Below are 20,392 nucleotides of genomic sequence, written 5' to 3' on the forward strand. Positions count from 1 at the left end.
CAGGGGAAGGAAAGAGCAGTGCAGTGGTTGAAAAAAAACAAAGTTGACCTCTTATATCGAAATACTTAGATCTTTAATTACCATTTTAGTATCTTTTAGTCATGATATCAATATATAAAATTGTTAAAAATCGGCCCGTTTTAGTGAAGGAGAAGAGAAAATGAGGAATCAGAGGTGCGATGTGTTGTTGGTCACAGTGCCAGCACTGAGGCACTGCTGCTACCTGGTGACTGCCAAGCTCGAGGACAGACTGTGAGTGCACAGCCCAAGTTTCCAGATGTTCCCCACTTTCCCCTTTGCTGGGTCAGGGCCTGTCCGTGTAAGAAACCCTACTGGCATGCTGGTGGGGTGAGTGAGCCATGGGCACCACCTAACCCTGACTTGGTATTCACAGATAACTTTCCAGACTGATTGCAGGGATTGTGCATGGTGAGTGGGTTGCTCTGGGGTGGGTTGGTGTGTGACAGCCTGGAGCCATGTGCAGAGGGGCCAGTGTGGCTGGCCGTGGCCTCGCAGGCCTCCAGTGTGTGGCACTGAGGACAGACCCCAGAACTGCAGAAGCAGGGTTGGTGGCAGCATGCCCATCGTGACCTTCCTGACCAGGCTTGGCGAGTGCCCCAGAGCAGGGGAGGCGGTCAAGGCCGTGCTGGGCTGTCCGGGCCCATGTAGACGGCCTTCTCCAGGCCATCCACGGCCTGGGAGTACTCCAGGAAGGAGGAGAAGTGTGTGCAGTCAAAGCGGCTGCTCCCACGCACGTGCGCCAGAAACTCCGGCGTTCCTGGGCAGATGACGTTGTCAGCCAGCAACACCGTCCCCTTGCGTAACAGGCCGCACTCCTGCAGGGGGCAAGACAGTTGGAGGGGGGGAAGGTCAAGGGTTCCCATCAAGTTTGCTCCAAACCAGCAGGACAGGTGCCCCTGACCGGGTGGAGGCTCCATATGCTGGCCTGACCCCTGGGTGAGCCCCCTCACCTCCCGGGGTCACAAGAGGCTCTCTGCAGCCCTCCTCCCCAGCATGTCCCCTGCAAGAAAGGGCTGTGCTGAGTGCAGGTCCCACCTCTAGCACAACAGCTCTGAGGATCTTTTCCTCCGTTCACGCCTGCATCCTTGGCCCCTAGAGCTGTGTGCAGTACGCAACAGGAGCTCACTAAATGCTAGCAAGATGACTGGAGGTGATGATGGGGCGGGGATTTGGGTCACAGTGCTAAAGCCAGTGGGTCCCTCATCACCCAGTGCCAAGAAAATGCAGCTTCTCCAGGCGGGAAAAATGCCTGGTGCCCCTGTGTGTGTCTCTTGGAGTGGCCCCTGGAGGTGCAAGCTGGCCTGACCAGGATGACCCTGCAGTGCTAGGGGGGCAGGGGAGAGGCACATCTCCCCACCCACAAGCCTGCCCTCAGGGATTCGCTTTGGACATCCCCAAGCCCCAGCATTCAACATGCCCCATTCCATCAGCCACCGGGCCCTGGGCAGCCAGCTGGCGTGCCGGGCCTGGCTCTGCAGAAGGAAGGAGGGGCAGCTGGACACAGCCTAGGTCCTCCAGTGCTCACAGCCGAGGAAGGGGCTGCTTCGATTACAGGGAACAATAGAATGGGAAGCCTAAAGGGGGAATGTTTACCTTGGGGGACAGGTGGACTAGGATAAGGGTTGCCTTGTCTCCTGGATTTGATTTTGGAAGCACAGAACTTTTTTACATAATCATAACAGTTTAAAAAAAAAAAAAGCAATCCAAACACGGAAAACAAGTGACCCCAGGTGTGTCTGAAACTGCCCACAGGACCACACACGTGGGGCATCTCCAAGTGACTGAAAATCGGACTAACTCTGCACCCCTCTAGGGCTGTGCCCTAGGGCGGAGTCTGACTGGGGTTCCCGCCCTCCTGGTGGTGGCTGCGGTTCCCTCCAGCCTGTGGGCTGTGGGGGAAGCTGAGGGCCCTCCAGCCAGAGCTCCGGAAAACACGCAAGTGTGAGGTCACGAGGCTGAGGCAACCCACGAGACAGGATTTGAACAGAATGTATCATTATGAATCATAGAGTGTTTTCTCTTAAAAAAGAGAAGGAACAGAACTTTTAGCAACATTGCCTAAAAAGACCGAAAAAAGAGCACCCCGGGGGGAGGCGCCCCTGGCCCAGGCCCCAGAAGGGCAGCTCAGGGGGGGCATGAAGTGCACAAAGTGAGCTGGGAGCAGGGGCTCCAGCCTCGAAGGGTCCCGCTGAAGGACTCAGGGCACCACTGGCACTGAAAACCACCCGGTTAACCGGGAGAGAAGGAGCGGAAGGGAGGAAACTTGGCCACCTGTGGAGGTTGCTGGGGCCCAGCCATCCCGGAGGAGGCTGGCCATGAGGGGAAGACACGGTGCCTGCACTGCCTCTTCCCAGACGCCAGCCTCCGACAGGACACAGACCCCCGGAGACTTCTGGCCAGAAGCTCAGAGGCTGAGCAAGCCGGTTGTGCCAGCTGCCTGGGAGGAAGTGGTGTGAGCACAGGGTGCCAGGTGTGAGGTGATTGAAACTGTGTCCACAGGTCACAGACCTTCAAGGGGTGGATGTGGGCCGGGCTCAGGGACTGGCTTCTAACACAGAGAAGGCAGAAGCCACAGGACGTGGCTTCCAGACGAGGTCACACTCGGCACCCAGCCCCTCCTTCTGTCTGTCTGTCTGTCTGTCTGTCTCTTGCTCTCTCACCTCTGGCTTTGGGGGAAGCCAGCTGCCATGTTGTGAGGACACCTCAAGCGGCCCCATGGAGACACCCAGGTGCCAAGTGGCTGAGGCCTCTTCAAAGTGGCCTCCAACTTTGAACAGACACCCCCACCCCCTGCGCCTCCCCTGCCCCTTATTCCCAACGGAGGGGAGGGGCAGCTGGCCCTGCCCCGCACGAGCCAGGGGCCTGCAGAGTCACAGGTGTGGGGCGGCAGACACGCTGGAAAAGTACAGCTGGTCCCATTCGTGGCTTCTTTTTTGAGCAGTGGTTGTCAACCTTGGCTGCACATTAGAATCATCTGGGAATCTTTTTAAAATCCTGATTTCTGGGCCCCATCCTCCGGAAATTCTGTTTCTTTGTGATGGGGTGGGGCCACAACATTAGTAACAAAGAAACAGAATTTCCGGAGGATGGGGCCCAGAAATCAGGATTTTAAAAAGATTCCCAGGTGAATTCTAATGTGCAGCCAAGGTAGACAGCCACTGCTTTTGGGAGAATTACCAGCCTTGAACAAGCAGCACTGAGAAAACTATCAGTCTCCTAGTTACTGAACGGCAGTATTTGCTGCTCTTCGGTAAATGCAGGCCCCTGAATTCATCACCACACCCAGGCTGCTGGAATCCTCCCCACGCCCTGTGACACAGGCCCCGCTGGGCTGGCCACCTGGTTTCTGCCCTTAATACCCGATTTCCAGGCTCTCGCCCCTCTGCCTGGTGGGCCTCCCCAGGCTCAGGCATGCTCCCCTCCGCTGCCCTCCCCCCCACCCCGCGTCTCCTCGTCATCTCCGCATGTCTTAGCCAACACAGGACCCGTCCAACTTCTAGTCCAGGGTCCCCTCCCTTCCCACCACCAGCACGCCCTGCCTCCCTGAGGTTCGGGACATCTGCACCCCCTCCTCACAGCCACCCCTCCCCATTCTCTACACACCCAACAGGGATCTTTCCTGGACACTAACCTCCCCCTCATGTGCTAGGAGCTCTTGTGCCCCTGCCCTCTGGCCCTCTGCCCCGAGTCGGCCCACACCTGGAACACTCAAAGCCCTTTCGCACCCACCGGAACCACTGGGTTCCAGGTGCTGCCCAGTCTTCAGCCGTGGCTCCTGTGCTCCCAGTCCCTGCACTGGGCAGAGTGTCCACCCCGTGGGGGAGCCGAGGTGGGTGAGCACAGGACAGATAACATGGGACAGCGCCAGGCTGGCCCTCGGGCAGGGAGGCTGGGGTGGGACAGAGTGTCCCAAGCCCTCCATGAGGGCCAAGGTGCTTCTAAGAGTCCTCTTGACCAACCAGGAGGGCCAATGCAGTGGGCATCAATATAAAGCGCCATATGTCAACTCATTACAGGCCCCAAGCTCCACCCTCCTGACAAGGCAACCACTGGTCACCACTTTGTGCGGGCTGAGCAGCTGGCACTGAGGGCTGGGACAGTCTGGCAGTGGAGGCATGGGGGGTGCAAAGCAAGGAGCCCCAGGAAGAAGGGCAGGAGACACTGAGTTCCCTGACCAGCACCGTCCAGCTGGGAGAGCCACACGGCCGCCAGGCTGCTTCCCTCCTGCCTCCTCTGCCCTGTGCCCTTTGGATCAGACCATCTGGTCCATGAGCTCCCCACCTGCTGCCCTGGCACAGGCTGCCAGAACCCTTTCCTGGTCTCCGTCCTGCCCCAGGCCTCCTGCAGTCCTCGGAGCTCCCTGACCCCCAGCAGCCACCTGTGGCCCCCAGGCCCCCCCTTGGCAGGGCTTCGCTGGAGCACTTGGCTCTTCAGAGGCTGAGGCCCACCGGCCGGGCAGCCCGTGCCGGCAGCCAGCGCATCCTGACCGGGTGGTGGCACAGCTCACCTCCAGGAGGAGCGTGTCCGGCAGGTACCGGTCCTTCCAGTGGTCCAGGAAGACCATGTCCAGCGTGTCCACGTCATATTTCTTCTTCAGCTGCGGGATGATGTCCTGGGATGCCCCCACGACCACGGTTACCTGCAACAGCGCTCCATCAGTGCCTGTGCCCACGGGGGTCAAAGAGCCCGCCCCACCCGGACGCCCAGGCAAGCCCACCGACAGTTTCTCTGCGGTTCTGGGGACACAGTCTCCACTCTGCCCCTCCCTCTGCGGAGGTTTCCTGCTCTGAGGAATGGGCAGTAAGGCGCCCTCACGGAGCTGCTGGAGGCCCGTGAAACCTGGCCCAGGAGGCCCTGAGGCCTGGCTGCAGCGGGATAAGTGTGGTCTGGAACCATGCGGGGCAGGCCCCAGGCCTCCCCCTCCCATCCTCCCACACCTGGCCTGTCAGTGTCCACATCTGTCACCGGGGGAGGTGTCGCACCCTGTCCTGCAGGCCGGCGAAGTCCAGCATCTGCTGGGTGATGGCGGCGTAGTCAGGATTGAGCTCGATGGTGAGCAGGCGGGCGCCGGGTGCCAGCAGGCGGCCCATCCGAACGGCCGAGTAGCCGCAGTAAGCCCCCAGCTCCAGCAACACGGAGGGGCGCTGCTCCCGCACCACTGCGTCCACGATCTGGCCTTCAGGGGTGGACAGGGGTGAAGGCAGGCAGGAGAAACCCAATCCCAGTCCTGGTCAGTTCCTTCTGACTAAGTGACAGCCTCTCCCAATGCCTGGCCCCAGCCCTCCCCCAAGGCCCCATCCCACTGTACAGACCCCCCAAGCTCCCATGGTACCTTGGGCCTCTGCCTTTCCACACACTGGCCCTTCTCTTTCCATGTTCCCTGGCTGACTATACTGGCCTTAACCCAGAGCTGCCCTCTGTGGAAACCTCCCCACCCCACCCCCAGGGGCCTTGCTCAGGGCTTTCCTAGCTCCCGGAGCCAGACAGTAGCTGTCACGTTTGTCCTCAGGGCTGGACTTCAGGGCGTGCAACACAGCACACTCCTGTGCCCCAAGCTGGAGTCAAAGGTCAGGAGGCAGCCAGTGCCTGGGCTGGGCAGAGTCCAAGGAGCTCTGTGCACCCTCATGCCTGGCAGGGACACGCAGGAACCCACTGCCCACCCTGCACCAGCCGGGCTCTGAGGGATGGCGTGTGAGAACAAGGCCTGCATGGAGCCACAGCTGTCCCCTGTAATACTGGCTGTTGGTCTGTGGCCAGGAGGGGACCCCACACAGTGGCCTCCTGAGTTTATCGAATGTCCCTCCCTCCCCACAGGGACAGTGATGTGGGCGTTAGGGTCTCTGCACAGCCTTGACCCCTGGCTGGACAGGTGGCTCGGGCCCCCAGGGCTCCAGATGAGCACCCACCCCAACACGCAAGAAATGGGGTGATAGTAGGCCCCTCCTGTATGGGCTGTGCTGCCTGGCCTGGGGTCCCCCTTCCTCTATTCAGTACCTGCTGGCCAGGCCACCCACCTTTCTTGTCGCCCACGTTCATGGCCCACTCCTTCTGTGAGCAGTAGGTGTCGATGGCCTCCAGCACGCTCTCTGGGTCCCCGGCCACGGCGTGCTGCAGCACGTGGCGCAGGATGCGCTGCTCCTTGCTGTGACCCATAAGCAGGCTGTAGATGGGCTGCAAGACGAACTCGTTCCAGCAGATGAGAAGCAAGCCGCTGCGTCGCAGGAAGAACAGCAGCCCCAGCAGTGACAGGCACAATAAGAAGGCCACCAACAGCAGGGGTGGAGTCTCCAGCATCTGACACAGGGCAGGAGTGGGCGGGGGAGGAGGAGAAAGAAGGAGGAGGGTGTCAAGGGGAGGTGGCCGGCTGCAGTGCTTTGTGGCTGGCCAGGCAGTCCTGAAGCCAGCTGGGGGCTCAAGTTCCCCTAAATTAGTGCAGACCCGCCCTCCTGGCTCCTCTCCTCACTTTGTTGGTGCTACTGCTGTAGGCAGTTAGACAGGAGCAGAGCAAGGGCCAATCAATTGTAGGGTGGGACCTCGCCCCCAGGGTGACCTTTTCTCCCCTAGCAGACCCTGGTCATGCGATTTGGACCCCCTGACCTTTCCTCCCTAGAGCTAACATCTAGGCCTCGGTTGTATTTCCGCTCCAGGCCCAGAGAAGCAACGGAACCAGCCATGGCTGACCTCAGGACCAGCTGCAGGGAATAATGACTCCTGCCCTGGTGCCGGCCAATCCATCAGTGGAGACCACTGAGTGGACACCCTGGAAAACTACTGAATATTCTTTTAAGACAGTGGTTCTCAACCTTGGCTGCACATTAGAATCACCTGGGAATCTTTTTAAAATCCTGATTTCTGGGCCTCATCCTCCGGAAATTCTGTTTCTTTGTTACTAATGTTGTGGCCCCACCCCATAACAAAGAAACAGAATTTCCGGGGGATGAGGCCCAGAAATCAGGATTTTAAAAAGATTCCCAGCCGAGGCTGAGAACCACTGTATTAAGATCTTCTCCTGGGATCTCCCCTAAAATTGCAGCCCTTAAAAGCCTTAGGATGGAGGACACAGTAAGCTCTCCCTTCCAGGAGCAACCCTGTTCCCTCCTCCTCCCCACCTCCCTGCCCCAGGCACTTTCCCATTAGCTCCTCATTCCCAAGCTTCAAGGGCCCTTCTTTTATCTCCACAACTGGATTCCTAAGCCCATTTCTTCTAGGAATGACTTCTACCCCTGTGATTTGCCAAACAAATGTTCTCTTACAGTTGGGGTCTTGCTCTGAATTCTTTCCTAGCCAGAACCCAAGTACTGAGGTTGCTGAACCCAGGTTTGGTCTGACCCCACCAGTCTAACACCGGCTGCCATTCCTGCCTTCCCACTGCCCACCTACAACACTACCATGGTCCCCCTTGTGCTGGTGGGGGCCCAAGGTTGAAGAGATCAACCAAGTGCCCCAGTGCCAGGGGAGCACAGGCCCAATCCCCATGCAAAGTGTTTCCAGCTAAGGCTGAATCCTCAGGCAGACTGCCAGGTGTGTGTCTGACAGTCCTGCCTGGGCCTACTCGTCACAGTCCCCCTCTCTGGGCACGTTCCCAGACAGCCTGGGACCTAAGGGGGGCACAGCTGGCACAGGGGAGTCCTGTTCTATGTTCAGCCCACGTGGGTGCCCACTCAGAATAGTCTGGGATCTCATGTAGTTCTTTGAGTTTCCAAATAAGGACATAGGCAGTCCTCAGGCCAGGCACAGGGGGCGAGTCTATTTCCTTTTTTTTTTTTTGTTCCTTTTGAAGATTTTTTTATTAAGAGAAAGGGAACGAGAGAGCGAGAGAAACATTGATGTGAGAGTGAAACATCAATAGGCTGCCTCCTGCATGTCTCCTGCCGGGGGACTGAGCCAGCCACCCAGGCATGTGGCCTGACCAGGAATCGAACTGGCAACCTTTTGGTGCATGGGACGCCCAACCAACTGAGCCACACAGGCCAGGGCTCGAGGCTATCTCTGGACAAGAAAGGCCAGCCCTGCCACCTGTACCCCAGTGTAAGCAGAGGTGCCAGCTGTATCTGCTGCTACAAGTGCCTGAGGGCCTGCCCTGGCTTGCCACCCCTCAGGCAAGTAGGTCAGGAGCCAGCCACACGGAGCTGGGCCAGGGCCCCTGGAGACAGGGCAAGGCTGGGTTAGCGCCGAGATCTCAAAGTGTTCAGGGTGCGTGCTCGGATTTCAGGCTGGAGACCTCACCATGTTAAAGGGCGAAAGAAAGAGGATTATGGGAAGCTTCACCCCGGGAGCTGGTCACTCACAGGAAAGGCCCTTGGAATCCTGGCTCCCACTTGGAAAGGCGCACCCCGGCGAGCAGGCAGGCTGAGGGTCTGGGAGGGGAGGCCCCCTCAAGAACAGCTGATGGCTCCAAACCCCAGTGCCCTGGGCCATGAGGAAGAGCGGGCTGCGGGACAGCGGAGAATGAACGTGACAGCCGAGACTCCGCCCGGGGCGGCGTGGACACCAGGTCTCTAGGTTCTCTCAGGCCACGTGGCCTATTTACACAAGGCTGCGCGGACACGTGCTCAGCAGGTCCAAGTCTGCGCAACCAATGGGCCCGAATCCTCGCTCCACACCCCTGCTCCCAGCACCACCCCGACCTACAGGGCAGATTTCCCAGCACAACCCCCACTGAGGATCCACACGCAACCTGGGCACGTGCCCTTGACTGGACTCGAACCCGGGACCCTTCAGTCCGCAGGCTGACGCTCTATCCACTGAGCCAAACCGGCCAGGGCTGGGGAGTTCTTCTGCCTTGAGATAATCACCAATGGAAACTGTAACTGGAAAATGGCCAGGGTCCAGCTATCTGGGCCCACCCTGGAAGCCAGTCTTGCTCTCTACCTTCCCTCCTCGGGGGAAAGAGGACGGAAGGCCTCAGAGAGGCAGAGACAGCCCAGGAGAGAAGGGACAGTCCCTCTGGTCCGCGCTGGCCCGCCGGGTTATGAGGGCACGTGCACCCGTGACTTATGAAAAGCAGGAGAAATGAATGAACCACTCTGCTCAAGGCCTATTTCCCAGGAGAGCGATTTTCAATTTAGAAGTGACATATAAGACCAAGGGCTAGTTACAAAGAGCACCTACCAATCAGGGAGAAAAAGATGAGTTAAGGCAGCAAATACGAAGCTCACAGAAGGAGGCCAGGAGCCCCGAGCGGACACGGGAAACAGGAGCAGGTCTTGGCAGCAGATTGGGGTGACCCTGGGCCTCACAGCCTGACAGACTGTGAATCAGGCTGGTTTCTGTGGAAGTTCCCGGGCCGCCATGGGACAGGGCACACCTCGCAGGTGAGGGGATCACAGAGGGAGAGGGGGTGGTGGGTAAGGACAGTGTCTCCCTTCTAGGGCTCAGAGGACAGGAAACAATGGCGGGGGGGCCTGCGCCACCTGAATGCCCAGGACTGTTCACCGAGCTCCTGTCTGCATGCTTAGTATTTCCCAGCCACACCTGTGCTGCTTTATTTATTACTATTATGACTAGTGTGTTTGGGTGGTGAGATACTGGGCCATTTTGTTTTATTCTCTGTATTTTTAAAAAAACCCTAGTAAATGTTAGAAATAAATCTGAATTAAGAAGGAATATTCTGCTTAAATAGTGAATCACTTGGCAAACTCTGGGATCATAAACTATACATTTCAATCCCCTTAATACTCAAATTGTGTAAGAATCTGGCTTTTAAATCTCTATCTCCAGGTCTGTCTGTCCATAACTCCGCAGAAGGGTGCACAGAGGGGCCCTACCTGTGGGGTGGCCTGTAGCCCCTCCCCTTTCCTGTAAGGAGCAGGTGGCATGCCCGACAGGCAGGGCAGCTCTAAACAGGACAGAAGTGGCCCCGCTGTGCAAGGGCTGTCATGCTTCCTCATCGCCCGTCATACCCACCTCCCACTGGCTCCTCCAGGGTCCCCTTGGGCCAGGGGCATGGGGCTCAGGGAGACACTTGAGGTACTATCCCCCTCCCCCTTGCAGTGCCTAGGGGAATGGGCTTCATGCCCACCTCATCTGGTCCTCCAGCAACCCTAGAGGGACTCGTTGCCCCCGGCCACCGGCTGAGCACTGGTGACTGGCCACACTGCCTCCCAATGGGCACCTCCCCTTCTAAACCCCAGCAGCCTTCCCTGATTGCAGGGCCACCCTGTTTCTAAACCTTACTGCTCTGCGTTGCCCAGCAGTGCTGGACGAGGCCACACCCACCCAGCCCTGGGAGAGAACAGTCCAGGCCCACCCGAGCTTTGCAGAACAAAAGGGCGGAAGTGTGAAACAGAGTCATGCCATCTATAATAATAAAAGTGTAATATGCTAATGAGACCGGACTTCCTTCTGGACGAAGCCTGGACTTCGAGGGAAGCCGAGGTCCCAGGTGCCAGAGGGAAGCTGGTGCCGGCAGCCAGGGGCAAGGAGGCCTACTCTTGCACGAATTTCGTGCATCGGGCCTCTAGTTAAAAATAAAATCTCAAAAAAAATAAAAAATAAAAAAATAAAATAAAATCTCACAGCCGAAACCGGTTTGGCTCAATGAATGGAGCGCCGGCCTGTGGACTGAAGGGTCCCAGGTTCGATTCCGGTCAAGGGCATGTGCCTGGGTTGCGGGCACATCCCCGGTGGGGGATGTGCAGGAGGTGGCTGGTCGATGTTTCTCTCTCATCGATGTTTCTGACTCTCTGTTTCTCTCCCTTCCTCTCTGTAAAAAATCAATAAAATATATTAAAAAAAATAAAAAATAAAAAATAAAATCTCACAGACACCACAGGGGAAGCCATCCAGAGCTTGCAGATGTTCTGACCTGCGATTTTGCCCTGTGAGTCCTTTGTGGGGAAATTAAACATGGGAGCTCCTCTTGTTTTGGGTCCTGGGACCTGAGTGCCTGCTGCTCTGCCCTTGGAAAGAGCTGAGGGTGAGGGCAGTCTGTTCCCGGGAGACAGCTCAGCATTATTCACAATAGCCAAAGCACAGAAACAACCCAAGTGTCCGTCAATCGATGAGTGAATGGAAAATAAAATGTGGTCTATCCAAACAATGGAATATTATTTAGTTACTAAAATGAATGAAATACTGACAGACGCTACTCCATAGATGAGCCTTGAGGACATATGTGCCCAGCCAGAGTGGCACAGTTGGTTGGAGTGTTGTCCCGTACACCACAAAAGGTTTTGGCTTCAGTCCTGGGTCAGGGCACATACAGAAGGGAACCAATCTTTCTCTTTCTCTCTCTCTCCCCCCTCCTCCCTTTCTCTCAGCATAAACTCAGGTGAGGATTTAAAAAAAAAAAAGACATTATGCTAAGTGAAATAAGCCAGACACAAAAGGATAAATATTGTATGATTCCACTTATATGACAAAGAATAGGCAAATCCATAGAGACAGAAAGTAGAATAGGGGTTGCCAGGAGCTGGAGGGAGGTGGAATTACTGCTGAATGGGTAGAGTTTCTTTTTGTTTTTTGTTGTTGTTGTTAATCCTCACCCAAGGATATTTTTCCATTGATTTTTTTTTTTTTTAGAAGGGGGGGGGGGAGGAGAAACTCAGAGAGAGAAAGAATCAATGTGAGAGAGACACACTGATTGGTTGCCTCCCACATGAACCCCAACCAGGGTTGGGGATCGAGTCTGCAACCGAAGGATGTGCCCTTTGACTGGAATCGAACCTGGGACCCTTCAGTCCACAGGCCGACGCTCTATCCACTGAGGCAAACCCGCTAGGGCCAGAGTTTCTTTTTGGAATGGTGAGAAAGTTCTGGAAATAGTGGCAATAGTTATACAACAATGCCACTGAGTTATACACTTAGAAATGCTACAATGGTAAGTCTTAGGTTACGTATATTTTACTGCAGTTAAAAGAAAACAGTGGAAAACCAGTAACACAAGCAGTCCTGCCTCTGGCACTCCCTGTCCCCAAAAGAGAAGGAACATGCCATTCCCTTAGGAAGCAGGATCTAGAAGAGCAGCCAAGCCCCCCTCTCCCTGGGGGACCCAGACACTCAGGAATGCCTCTCTGCCGCCCGCTGCCTGCCCCCGATCCAGACTGCCGCAGGCTGCATGCACCTAGCGGGCCACCTGCCTCCAGGGTGCACGCTCCTCTCCCCACTTGGAGGCAGCAGAAGGGGTCTTCCTGTCCCAGCAGAATCTGCACCCGCCCCACATGCTTCCTTTCAACGTGCCCAGTGTGTGCATCCAGCGTACATCTCAGACAACACAGACATGGCAAGGGGCAGGCCAGGCCCTTTCCCGAAACCACAATAGCACGCACCCCCCAATAAACTTTCCTTATCTAAACCCATTCTTATGTATTCCCCCTGCAACACCTCAGAGGCAGGGGGGCAGTCAGATGGGTCACTGACACCCAGAGCCATCAACCCCTGGACCTTTAACTCCATAATCCTTCGCGACAAAAGTGTTTTGCCACATCCAGCTTGACGCAGTTAAACTTCACCAATGTCCAGGCTTCCCCCCCCAACATCTGCATGTGGGGTGCTCCATTCGCCCTACAGGCATGCCCCTCTTGGCCCACAGGCTCCTGAGGCTGGGGTTGGGGGTACTTTGTGCTTGGTAGCCAGTTTATCACTTTGCAGCTGGTCAGTATTCATTTTCACATTTAGCACATCCTAGATGACACTCATCTTTCCTTCAAGGAAATGGAAACACTTTTCATAAATATATTGCACATTAAGCACCAGTGGGTGTTACTGAGACTCTTAAAAATTCTTTAAAAGGATGAACTGCCCAGCCAGCATGGCTCAGTAGTTGAGTGTCGACCTACGCACCAGTAGGTCACGGTTCAACTCCTGGTCAGGTCATCTGCCAGGTTGCGGGCTCAATCCCCAGTTTGGGGCGTGTAGGAGGCAGCCAACCAATGATTCTCTCTCATCATCGATGTTTCTCTCTCTCTCTCCCTTTCCCTTCCTCTCTGAAATAATAATAAAAAAAGATGAACTAACTATATGACCCGGTTCCTAGGCTCGTTTAAAAAACCCGTAAAAGATCAACAGAAATGCCTTCGGCCCCTTTGCAAAGATCCCGCATTGCCGACACCTCCTCAGTCTCTGCCTCGCACTCGTTCTGGATGCCTGTGGGAGGGGCAGGATGTCACTTATTCCTTTGGCTGCAGGAGTGACAGAAGAAAGGTCCGACCTCAGAATATAAGGGACAATCTGGGGGCAAAAGTGGGTGGGCTGGCCAGGATCCTGTGGTGGGGACAGGATATGCCTGCCAGGGAGGGGTGGTTGGCCATCCACCCCGCAGGCCAGCCTGTATGTCAGAGCCCAAGAGCCTGCTCTGCTGGGGAACTGGGAGCAAGCTCTCTGGCAGCTCTTGGGCACCGTGAGCAAAACCCCAGCAGGTGTCTGGTTGAGCCCTGTCCCCTTATGGAAACTGAATGTGAGCCCTCCTCCTTTCACGCCCTCCGGCACCCAGAGAGATGTCTTATCTCCTCTGCTATTCATTCTGGCACCTTGTGGTGATTTCAACTTCTGACCCCGTGCTCCCGACAAATGTTGAAGTGTGTGGTGAGGACAGGTTTTGGTTCTGATTCTGAGTATATGCTCCGAAGCTGGGTGAGAAGCCAGATTTCCTCTGGAAGGTTCCTCGGGGCTGGAGGAAATCCCTCCTGGCTCCTGGGGAGGCCTCTTGGTCTCTAGTTGATCCTGCTCCCTCCATGGGTGCTTTTCAGCTACTGTACCCCTTCTTGCACCCTGGCTGACTACATCCATTTCGGTGCTAATTCTGCCGCTCCCTTTCTGGTTGGCATGACTTCACTAAGGCTAATTTGGAATTTGAATGGCTTCTTCGGGAAACTGCAGATCTGTGCAAAGTGGCTCCTTCCATCACCTCTGCTCCTCCTTCCTCCTGTGCCAACGCTGACCCTTCCTCCAGAAACCTTGCATCCTCTGGGCTTCATGTTGTCACTTCACGCCCTGTCATTACTAAGGACAGCCCAGTCTTCTCACTGTCAAAAGAGCCAAGGTTATTTCACAGTTGTTTGCGCTTATATTTACTTTTGAAGTCTTTTGTTGTCACTCTGGTTAACTAGATAACTAAGTATTGTTTCACAATGACCTGGGATCCTATTTACAAAAAGAGCCAAGGTTATTTTACAGTTGTTTGCGCTTATATTTACTTTTGAAGTCTTTTGTTGTCACTTCGGTTAACTAGATAACTAAGTATTGTTTCACAGTGACCTGGGATCCTATTTACAAAAAGGTTCAAACCTTTTGACATTTTTGGACAACTTTCCCTTTCTAAAATCAAATTCTAAATGAAGTCTTCTTGATCTCGAACTGACTGTGGGATTTTACAGAGGGTCCCTGGAAGATCTCAAAGGATTTGTTCTTTCCCTTATAAAGAGAGATGCTAAATTAATTAGGTTTATTTGACAGGCGTTTTCTTTTTCTTTCTTTTTTAAAAAAATATATTTTATTGATTTTTTACAGAGAGAAAGGGATAGAGAGTTAGAAACATCGATCAGCAGCCTCCTGCACACCTCCTACTGGGGATGTGCCCGCAACCAGGGTACATGCCCTTGACCAGAATCGAACCTGGGACCTTTCAGTCCGCAGGCCAACGCTCTATCCACTGAGCCAAACTGGCTAGGGCTCTCCCTTCCTCACTTCAAAAATCAATAAAATATTCTTTTTTTTAAAAAAAAAAGAAAAAAGAATCTGTCCTCTTTGTGACAGGACATAATTAAAAACATTGGTTATATTACCAAGGAATATCATTTGAAAAGGATGTATAGAATCAGATATGACCAGACAGACAGTTTTAAGGAACTATGGTCGACTTTATGGAGCCAGTGCCTCACAAAGCCCTCTTGAGAAAACAGTCTGGTACCTGGCTTAACAGGGTTCCCAGTCTTCTGGTGAGCAAGGGAGGTCACTTCCTGGCCGGCCCAGGAACCATAGGGTATTTTGGAGACCTTGAGAATTCACACAGATCTCTAGGGGAAGTGTGATGGTAAGTTTTTGGCTTGGCTTCCTAGCCTTGAGAGGCTTTTAAAAGTCTAATCTGAGTCCTAGCTGGTTTGGATCAGTGGATAGAGTGTTGCCCTGCAGACTGGAGGGTCCCGGGTTCGATTCCAGTCAAGGGCACATGCTCAGGTTGCGGGCTCGATCCCCAGTAGGGGGTGGGCAGGAGGCAGCCGATCGATGATTCTCTCTCATCGTGGATGTTTCTATCTCTCTCTCTCTCTCTCTCCCTTCCTCTCTAAAATCGATAAAAATATATTTTTTAAAAAAATCTAATCTGAGACGCCCAAAAAAAGTCCCACCAAGGCCTATGTGGTCAATTACCATTCTTGCTGCACTTGTGGATGAAAAAGTGGCCCAGTACTAAACCTGACAAGCTCAAGGGGGGGCCTGTATGGCGGGCCTTGCAGACTCAGAGACCAAAAGTAACCACGCAGGAGGGTCTGAATGTAAACATTCCTAACTAAAAGTGAGTCCTGGCCGGCAGTCAAGGCCCGTAGCTTCCTTGACAAAGGTCAGTCTTTATCTTGAGCAAGCCTGTCTACTTTGGTTTTGTTTTTTGCCTTTAAGGTAACATACCTTTGAAATATCAGAGTAATCTTCTTTTTCAGACCCCTCCGGGTACCAGAGCACCGGACCACAGGAGCCCTCGTTGTTATCTCGTTTCCCACACGCCATCGCTATGTGCTGTAAATGTTAATTATAACTGTGCTGTCACCACTCATGTAAAGGAAATATGTGTCTCTCCGATTCATTTTTTAAAAAATAGTTTATTGATTTTGAGAGAGAGAGAGAGAGAGAGAGAGAGAGAGAGAGAGAGAGAGGAACATCAATGTGAGAGTGCAACATCAATAGGCTGCCTCCTGCACGTCCCCTACTGGGGATTGAGCCAGCAACCTGGGCATGTGCCCTTGACCAGGAATCCAACCCCCCGGTGCACGGGACGACCCCCCACCAACTGAGTCACACTGGCCAGGGCTCCGGTTTACTTTATAGCTAATCCCAGAGATTTCCCACACCCCTGTTTTGCTTTCTCTGGCCCCCTTAGTCTATCACTAATGAGTTTCATGTAACCCTCCTTACATCTCTTCCTTTTATTTTAATGTCTAAAATAAGCTACCCAACTGCCCTTCTCGGGAGCATTTTCTCAAGCCGTTGAGAGTTGCTTCTGGGCACTTGGCAGTTTGGCTCAAATAAACTCATAAAAATTCTCTACAGGTTTGGACGTTGCTTATACAAGTTGGGCCAAATTTAATGAGACCAGAACTATTTTAAACAAGAATAATTACTCTGGTTATCTTTGATCAAAAAGGAAGAAGTGACTGTCGAGATAAATTTCTCAAAGGAGAAAAATAACACACCCTGAAGATACCGGTCTTGTTCACTGCCTTCGAGATTTTATCATCTACAGAGGAAGGAGACGGGATCCTGCCATCTTACACATACTGTCAGCCCTTACTAAATCATTTTTAGTTTCCTTCAATATCTGGCTCCAATTCTCCAAACTGATGTTTCCATTTTACACTCTCCCTCCTGACTTAGCATCTAAAACTTGACTGCCCAGACCCTTACTGGGACTCAGGTTGTGTTGCAGCTGCCCCTTTTCCTTCAGGATCTGAAAGAGCCCCACAACTTGAAATAAATTTCAAAGCCAGGCCAGTGTGGCTCAGTGGTCAAGGCTGACTCATGAACCAGGAAGGTCCTGATTCGATTCCGGGTCAGGACACACACCCGGGTTGTGGGCTCAATCCCCAAGCGTGCGGGAGGCAGGCGATCAATGGTTCGCTCTCATCCTTGATGTTTCTCTCTCTCTTTCTCCCTTCTTCTCTCTGAAATCAATAAAAATACATTAAAAATTTTTTTCAAAGAACTCATCACCACAATAAATCATGTACAGGCAGCCCCTGTACTGGAGTGGCTGTTGCATGGGCCACTCGGAAAGTCCCTGGGAACTCCTGCATCTTCCAGGCTATAACCTTGCCTGTGACACCGATGTCTAGGAGGCCATCACCACAAACTTTCAAACTACACACCGGAAATCCATTGGTTTGCGACCGCCATCCTCACTCCACCACCTACAGACCCTTACAGCTCAAATCTAAACTTTTCTCAACTGTCTGCCCGCAGGACTCACAAACTGGGATTACAGTCAGTTCCTCTGCTTTGCTTCCTGTGTCCATAACAATGTCCCTCATGCCCTGGCCTGGTGTGGCTCAGTTGGTTAAGCATCATCCCATGTACCAGAAGGTCGCCAGTTCAATCCCCCACAAAGTCATAGGCTCAATCTCCAGGAGGGGGTGTGCAGGAGGCAGCTGATACATGTTTCTTGCATGATGTTTCTCTCCCTTTCTCGCCCTCTCCCTTCCTCTTTCTCTAAAATAAATAAAAACATTTTTTTTCATGCCTCATAGCTTGCACCATCCAGCAAATATCTTCTATTACCAAATCCCAACAGATGGTTCAGCTGTTCTTTAATGAACAAAAGATGACCAAAAAGGCAATGGACTTTGTTTAATTCTTCTTTCCTTCGACGAGAACAGGACTTGATAAGGACTCTCTCCTTGACCAAACCCTACCTGGCTCCTCTGAGCCTTCTTCTCAACTAGGCCTCGACCTTGGCCTATAAAGATTTGAACAAATACTAACATAGTTTCTAACAGCTCAAGGCTGCATCCATCCATTCCCAGGATGACCCCATCCCTCCCTTAAGGTGCCTGCCTGTTCCAGACAATAACCGAGGACACACCCGTCTCCCCACCTGTGTGTGTGGGGGGGGGGGGGGGGGGGGTGAAGGTAGGGAGGAGGAACTTAACTTCCACAAGTGCCACTTAGCAAGCTAGTAAGCCAGGATAAGCAGCAGAGGGAAACTGAGACGGATGGTTCAACTGCCGTTTGCAGCCATCTAGAAAATCTAGATGCCAAGCAGCTTCTAGACACCTAGCAAATCCTATCTCCTCTAAACCATGGACACTTAGGAGCCAATGGTTTGCACTTCTTCCCAACCAGAGTGAAAATGGCTTAAATACCTTACTTGGGGAGACAGCAGAAATCCAATTAGTGCCATTTGCTAATCAAACCCAAGGATAGATGAGGTTAAGACAGCGGTTCTCAACCTGTGGGTCGTGACCCCTTTGGGGGTCAAACGACCCTTTCACAGGGGTCGCCTAAGACCATCGGAAAACACATATATAATTACATATTGTTTTTGTGATTAATCACTATGCTTTAATGATGTTCAATTTGTAACAATGAAAATACATCCTGCATATCAGATATTTACATGACGATTCATAACAGTAGCAAAATTACAGTTATGAAGTAGCAACGAAAATAATTTTATGGTTGGGGGTCACCACAACATGAGGAACTGTATTAAAGGGTCGCAGCATTAGGAAGGATGAGAACCACTGGGCTAAGAGAATAAATCTCTTTTTTTGGTACATCAGCATAAAGCGGATGAATATTCTATTGCGACCCTCTCTTAAGACCTCCCCTAAATGCCCAGACTTTAAATCCCCTGAGAAGGAAGGTCCCAGCGGGTGCTCGAACACCCAAGCCTTCGTCCCTTCTTCCCCTCCTTTCTCCACAGGGATGCATCTCCTAAACTCTAAGTGACCCCACGAGGCTTACAACCAGGGCAACAACGGCCAGTGGCAATTCGTCCCGGCAAACCTCCTAAACCTGACCCCAAGGCCCCCTTTTCTCTGACCTCTTGGTGAGCCCAGGCTCGCTTCCCCAGCCCTTTCTTGCTTCACTGTCCCCAACGTTAACCAACGTCCTCTAAAATTCACCTGGACTCGTAACATTTTTCCTGCACAAAGTCAAAAACCCACACACTACCCACCGACTGGCCTGAGGTGGACTGGAGAAGGGCCAGGTCCCCTTTCCAGTAAGCGTCACGTGGACCAACCCCCCATTCTGCTTTTCATAATTTTCACTTTCCCAACTCTCTCAACCCCCCCCCCCCGACCTCCCCCCCCCCATTTTATTCTCCCTTTTAAAAATACCCAGTTTCGCCCAACCCGTGCGGCTCAGTGGTTGAGTGTTGACTTAGGAACCAGGTGGTTGAAGCTGGGTTCCCCGTCAGGGCACATGAGGGCTGGATCCCCAGTGTGGGCCGTGCAGGAGGCAGCCGATCATTGATTCTTTCTCATCATTGACGTTTCTATCTCTTTCTCCCTTTCCCTTCCTTTCTAAAATCAATTAATATATATATATATAAACATACACATACATACACACACATCCAGGTCCTCTGAGCATATCAAGCGCTTTCGCCTGCTCTCAGCATTTACTGAATAAAATCCGTCCTCACCGCTTGAGCTAGTGTCTGGCTGTGTTCATCTGTGACACGGCCCCCCTCACAGGAATTGTTCCTCTGAGCACCCCCATAGCACCCAGGCCAGCTCAGTCCCAGCAAAGGACACAGACGACCCTGGCTGGAAACCCCCAAAAGTTAGCAGGTCAGGCCTGGGGCAACTTCCCTTTTCTCTACATTCTCAAGGGGTGGCGTGAGTCTTGGGCTACTGTCATGGCCTCCCTGGTGGGGCAGCCGGTTCCCGTGAAGGGAACGGCCTGGGGTACCCCAAGGCCTCCAAGAGAGAGCCTGTGGGGGACACCCCGAGCCCCTCTGGGCCTGGGCCCTCACTATCCCGCCCCCGAGGTTCCGATCCAGCTCCGAGGCCAAGGGTGACCCTCTCCGGGTGAGTCAGGACCTGACTCTGCAATCAGTCACCAGGGCAGCCCCCCACCCCAGGCGGCAGCCCCCCCACCCAGGGGTCTGGATCCCCCCAGGAGTCTGGATCCCCACGGGAAGTGGGACCCCCCCACTCTGGACCCCTGTCCCCAAGTCGGATCTTGCCCCACACACAGCACAGCGCTCCCCGCCCTCGGTGAAGTCTGGTTCCCCTCCCCCAACGACTGCCCAGAGCCCCCCGCCCCCCAAGATCGGACCCCTTCATCCGGGTCCGAACCCCCCACCCCTCCAACCGAATCCCCAACTCCGGCCCAGAGACCCCCCCGCCCCAGGTCGGAGTGCCCGCGCCCGGCCCGGATCCCCGGCCCAGCGGGACCAGGTCGGACCCCGCGGCAGGTCGGCTCCGCCCGGCGGCCGCCGCGCGCACTCACCTCGCCCTGGCGGACCCGGGGGCGGCGCAGGCAGCGCGGCGGGCAGCCCGGCCACGAGGCCCCGCGGCGACGGCGGCGATGGCGATGGCCGTGCGGGCGGCGCTGCGGGGAGTCTGCGGGCGCTTCCGGTGGCGGACGCAGGCCTCGACCTCGGCCTCGGCGGGCGGGGTGCGGGGCGCGGCGCAGGGCGCAGCAGGTAGGGCGGGTCCGGCCGGGGTGCCCACGCGGGGGTGGCCCTGGGTGTCGCGGTGGCGGCTGGGAC

General features: G+C 54.2%; 2 protein-coding genes across 6 annotated transcripts in view; one reads left to right on the top strand and one right to left on the bottom strand.

The window, feature by feature from the left end:
- Positions 1 to 54: 54 nt before the first annotated feature.
- COMT (catechol-O-methyltransferase) lies at positions 55 to 20,259 on the bottom strand. 2 transcript variants are annotated; one of them, XM_036353199.1, is made up of 5 exons: positions 20,131 to 20,259; positions 6,036 to 6,315; positions 5,004 to 5,197; positions 4,529 to 4,660; positions 55 to 836 (listed from the first exon to the last, which is right to left on the bottom strand). In XM_036353199.1, exons 2-5 carry the CDS (start codon positions 6,313 to 6,315, stop codon positions 636 to 638), a joined length of 807 nt encoding a protein of 268 aa, XP_036209092.1. In that variant the 5' UTR covers positions 20,131 to 20,259; the 3' UTR covers positions 55 to 635. The 2 variants fall into 2 exon arrangements, with proteins under 2 accessions (XP_036209092.1, XP_036209094.1); XM_036353201.1 differs by lacking the exon at positions 20,131 to 20,259 and adding an exon at positions 8,310 to 8,602.
- The window catches only part of TXNRD2 (thioredoxin reductase 2), a 45,064-nt gene continuing 44,845 nt past the window's right edge, over positions 20,174 to 20,392 (top strand). For all 4 annotated transcript variants that reach the window (XM_036353191.1, XM_036353193.1, XM_036353194.1 and 1 more), the window contains exon 1: positions 20,174 to 20,326. In XM_036353191.1, coding sequence (XP_036209084.1) covers positions 20,209 to 20,326 — 118 coding nt within the window. In that variant the 5' untranslated portion in view covers positions 20,174 to 20,208. The remainder of the gene's footprint in view (positions 20,327 to 20,392) is intronic.

The sequence above is a fragment of the Myotis myotis genome, unplaced genomic scaffold (genome assembly GCF_014108235.1).
Source record: "Myotis myotis isolate mMyoMyo1 unplaced genomic scaffold, mMyoMyo1.p scaffold_m19_p_20, whole genome shotgun sequence".
In the NCBI taxonomy this organism is placed as follows: domain Eukaryota; kingdom Metazoa; phylum Chordata; class Mammalia; order Chiroptera; family Vespertilionidae; genus Myotis; species Myotis myotis.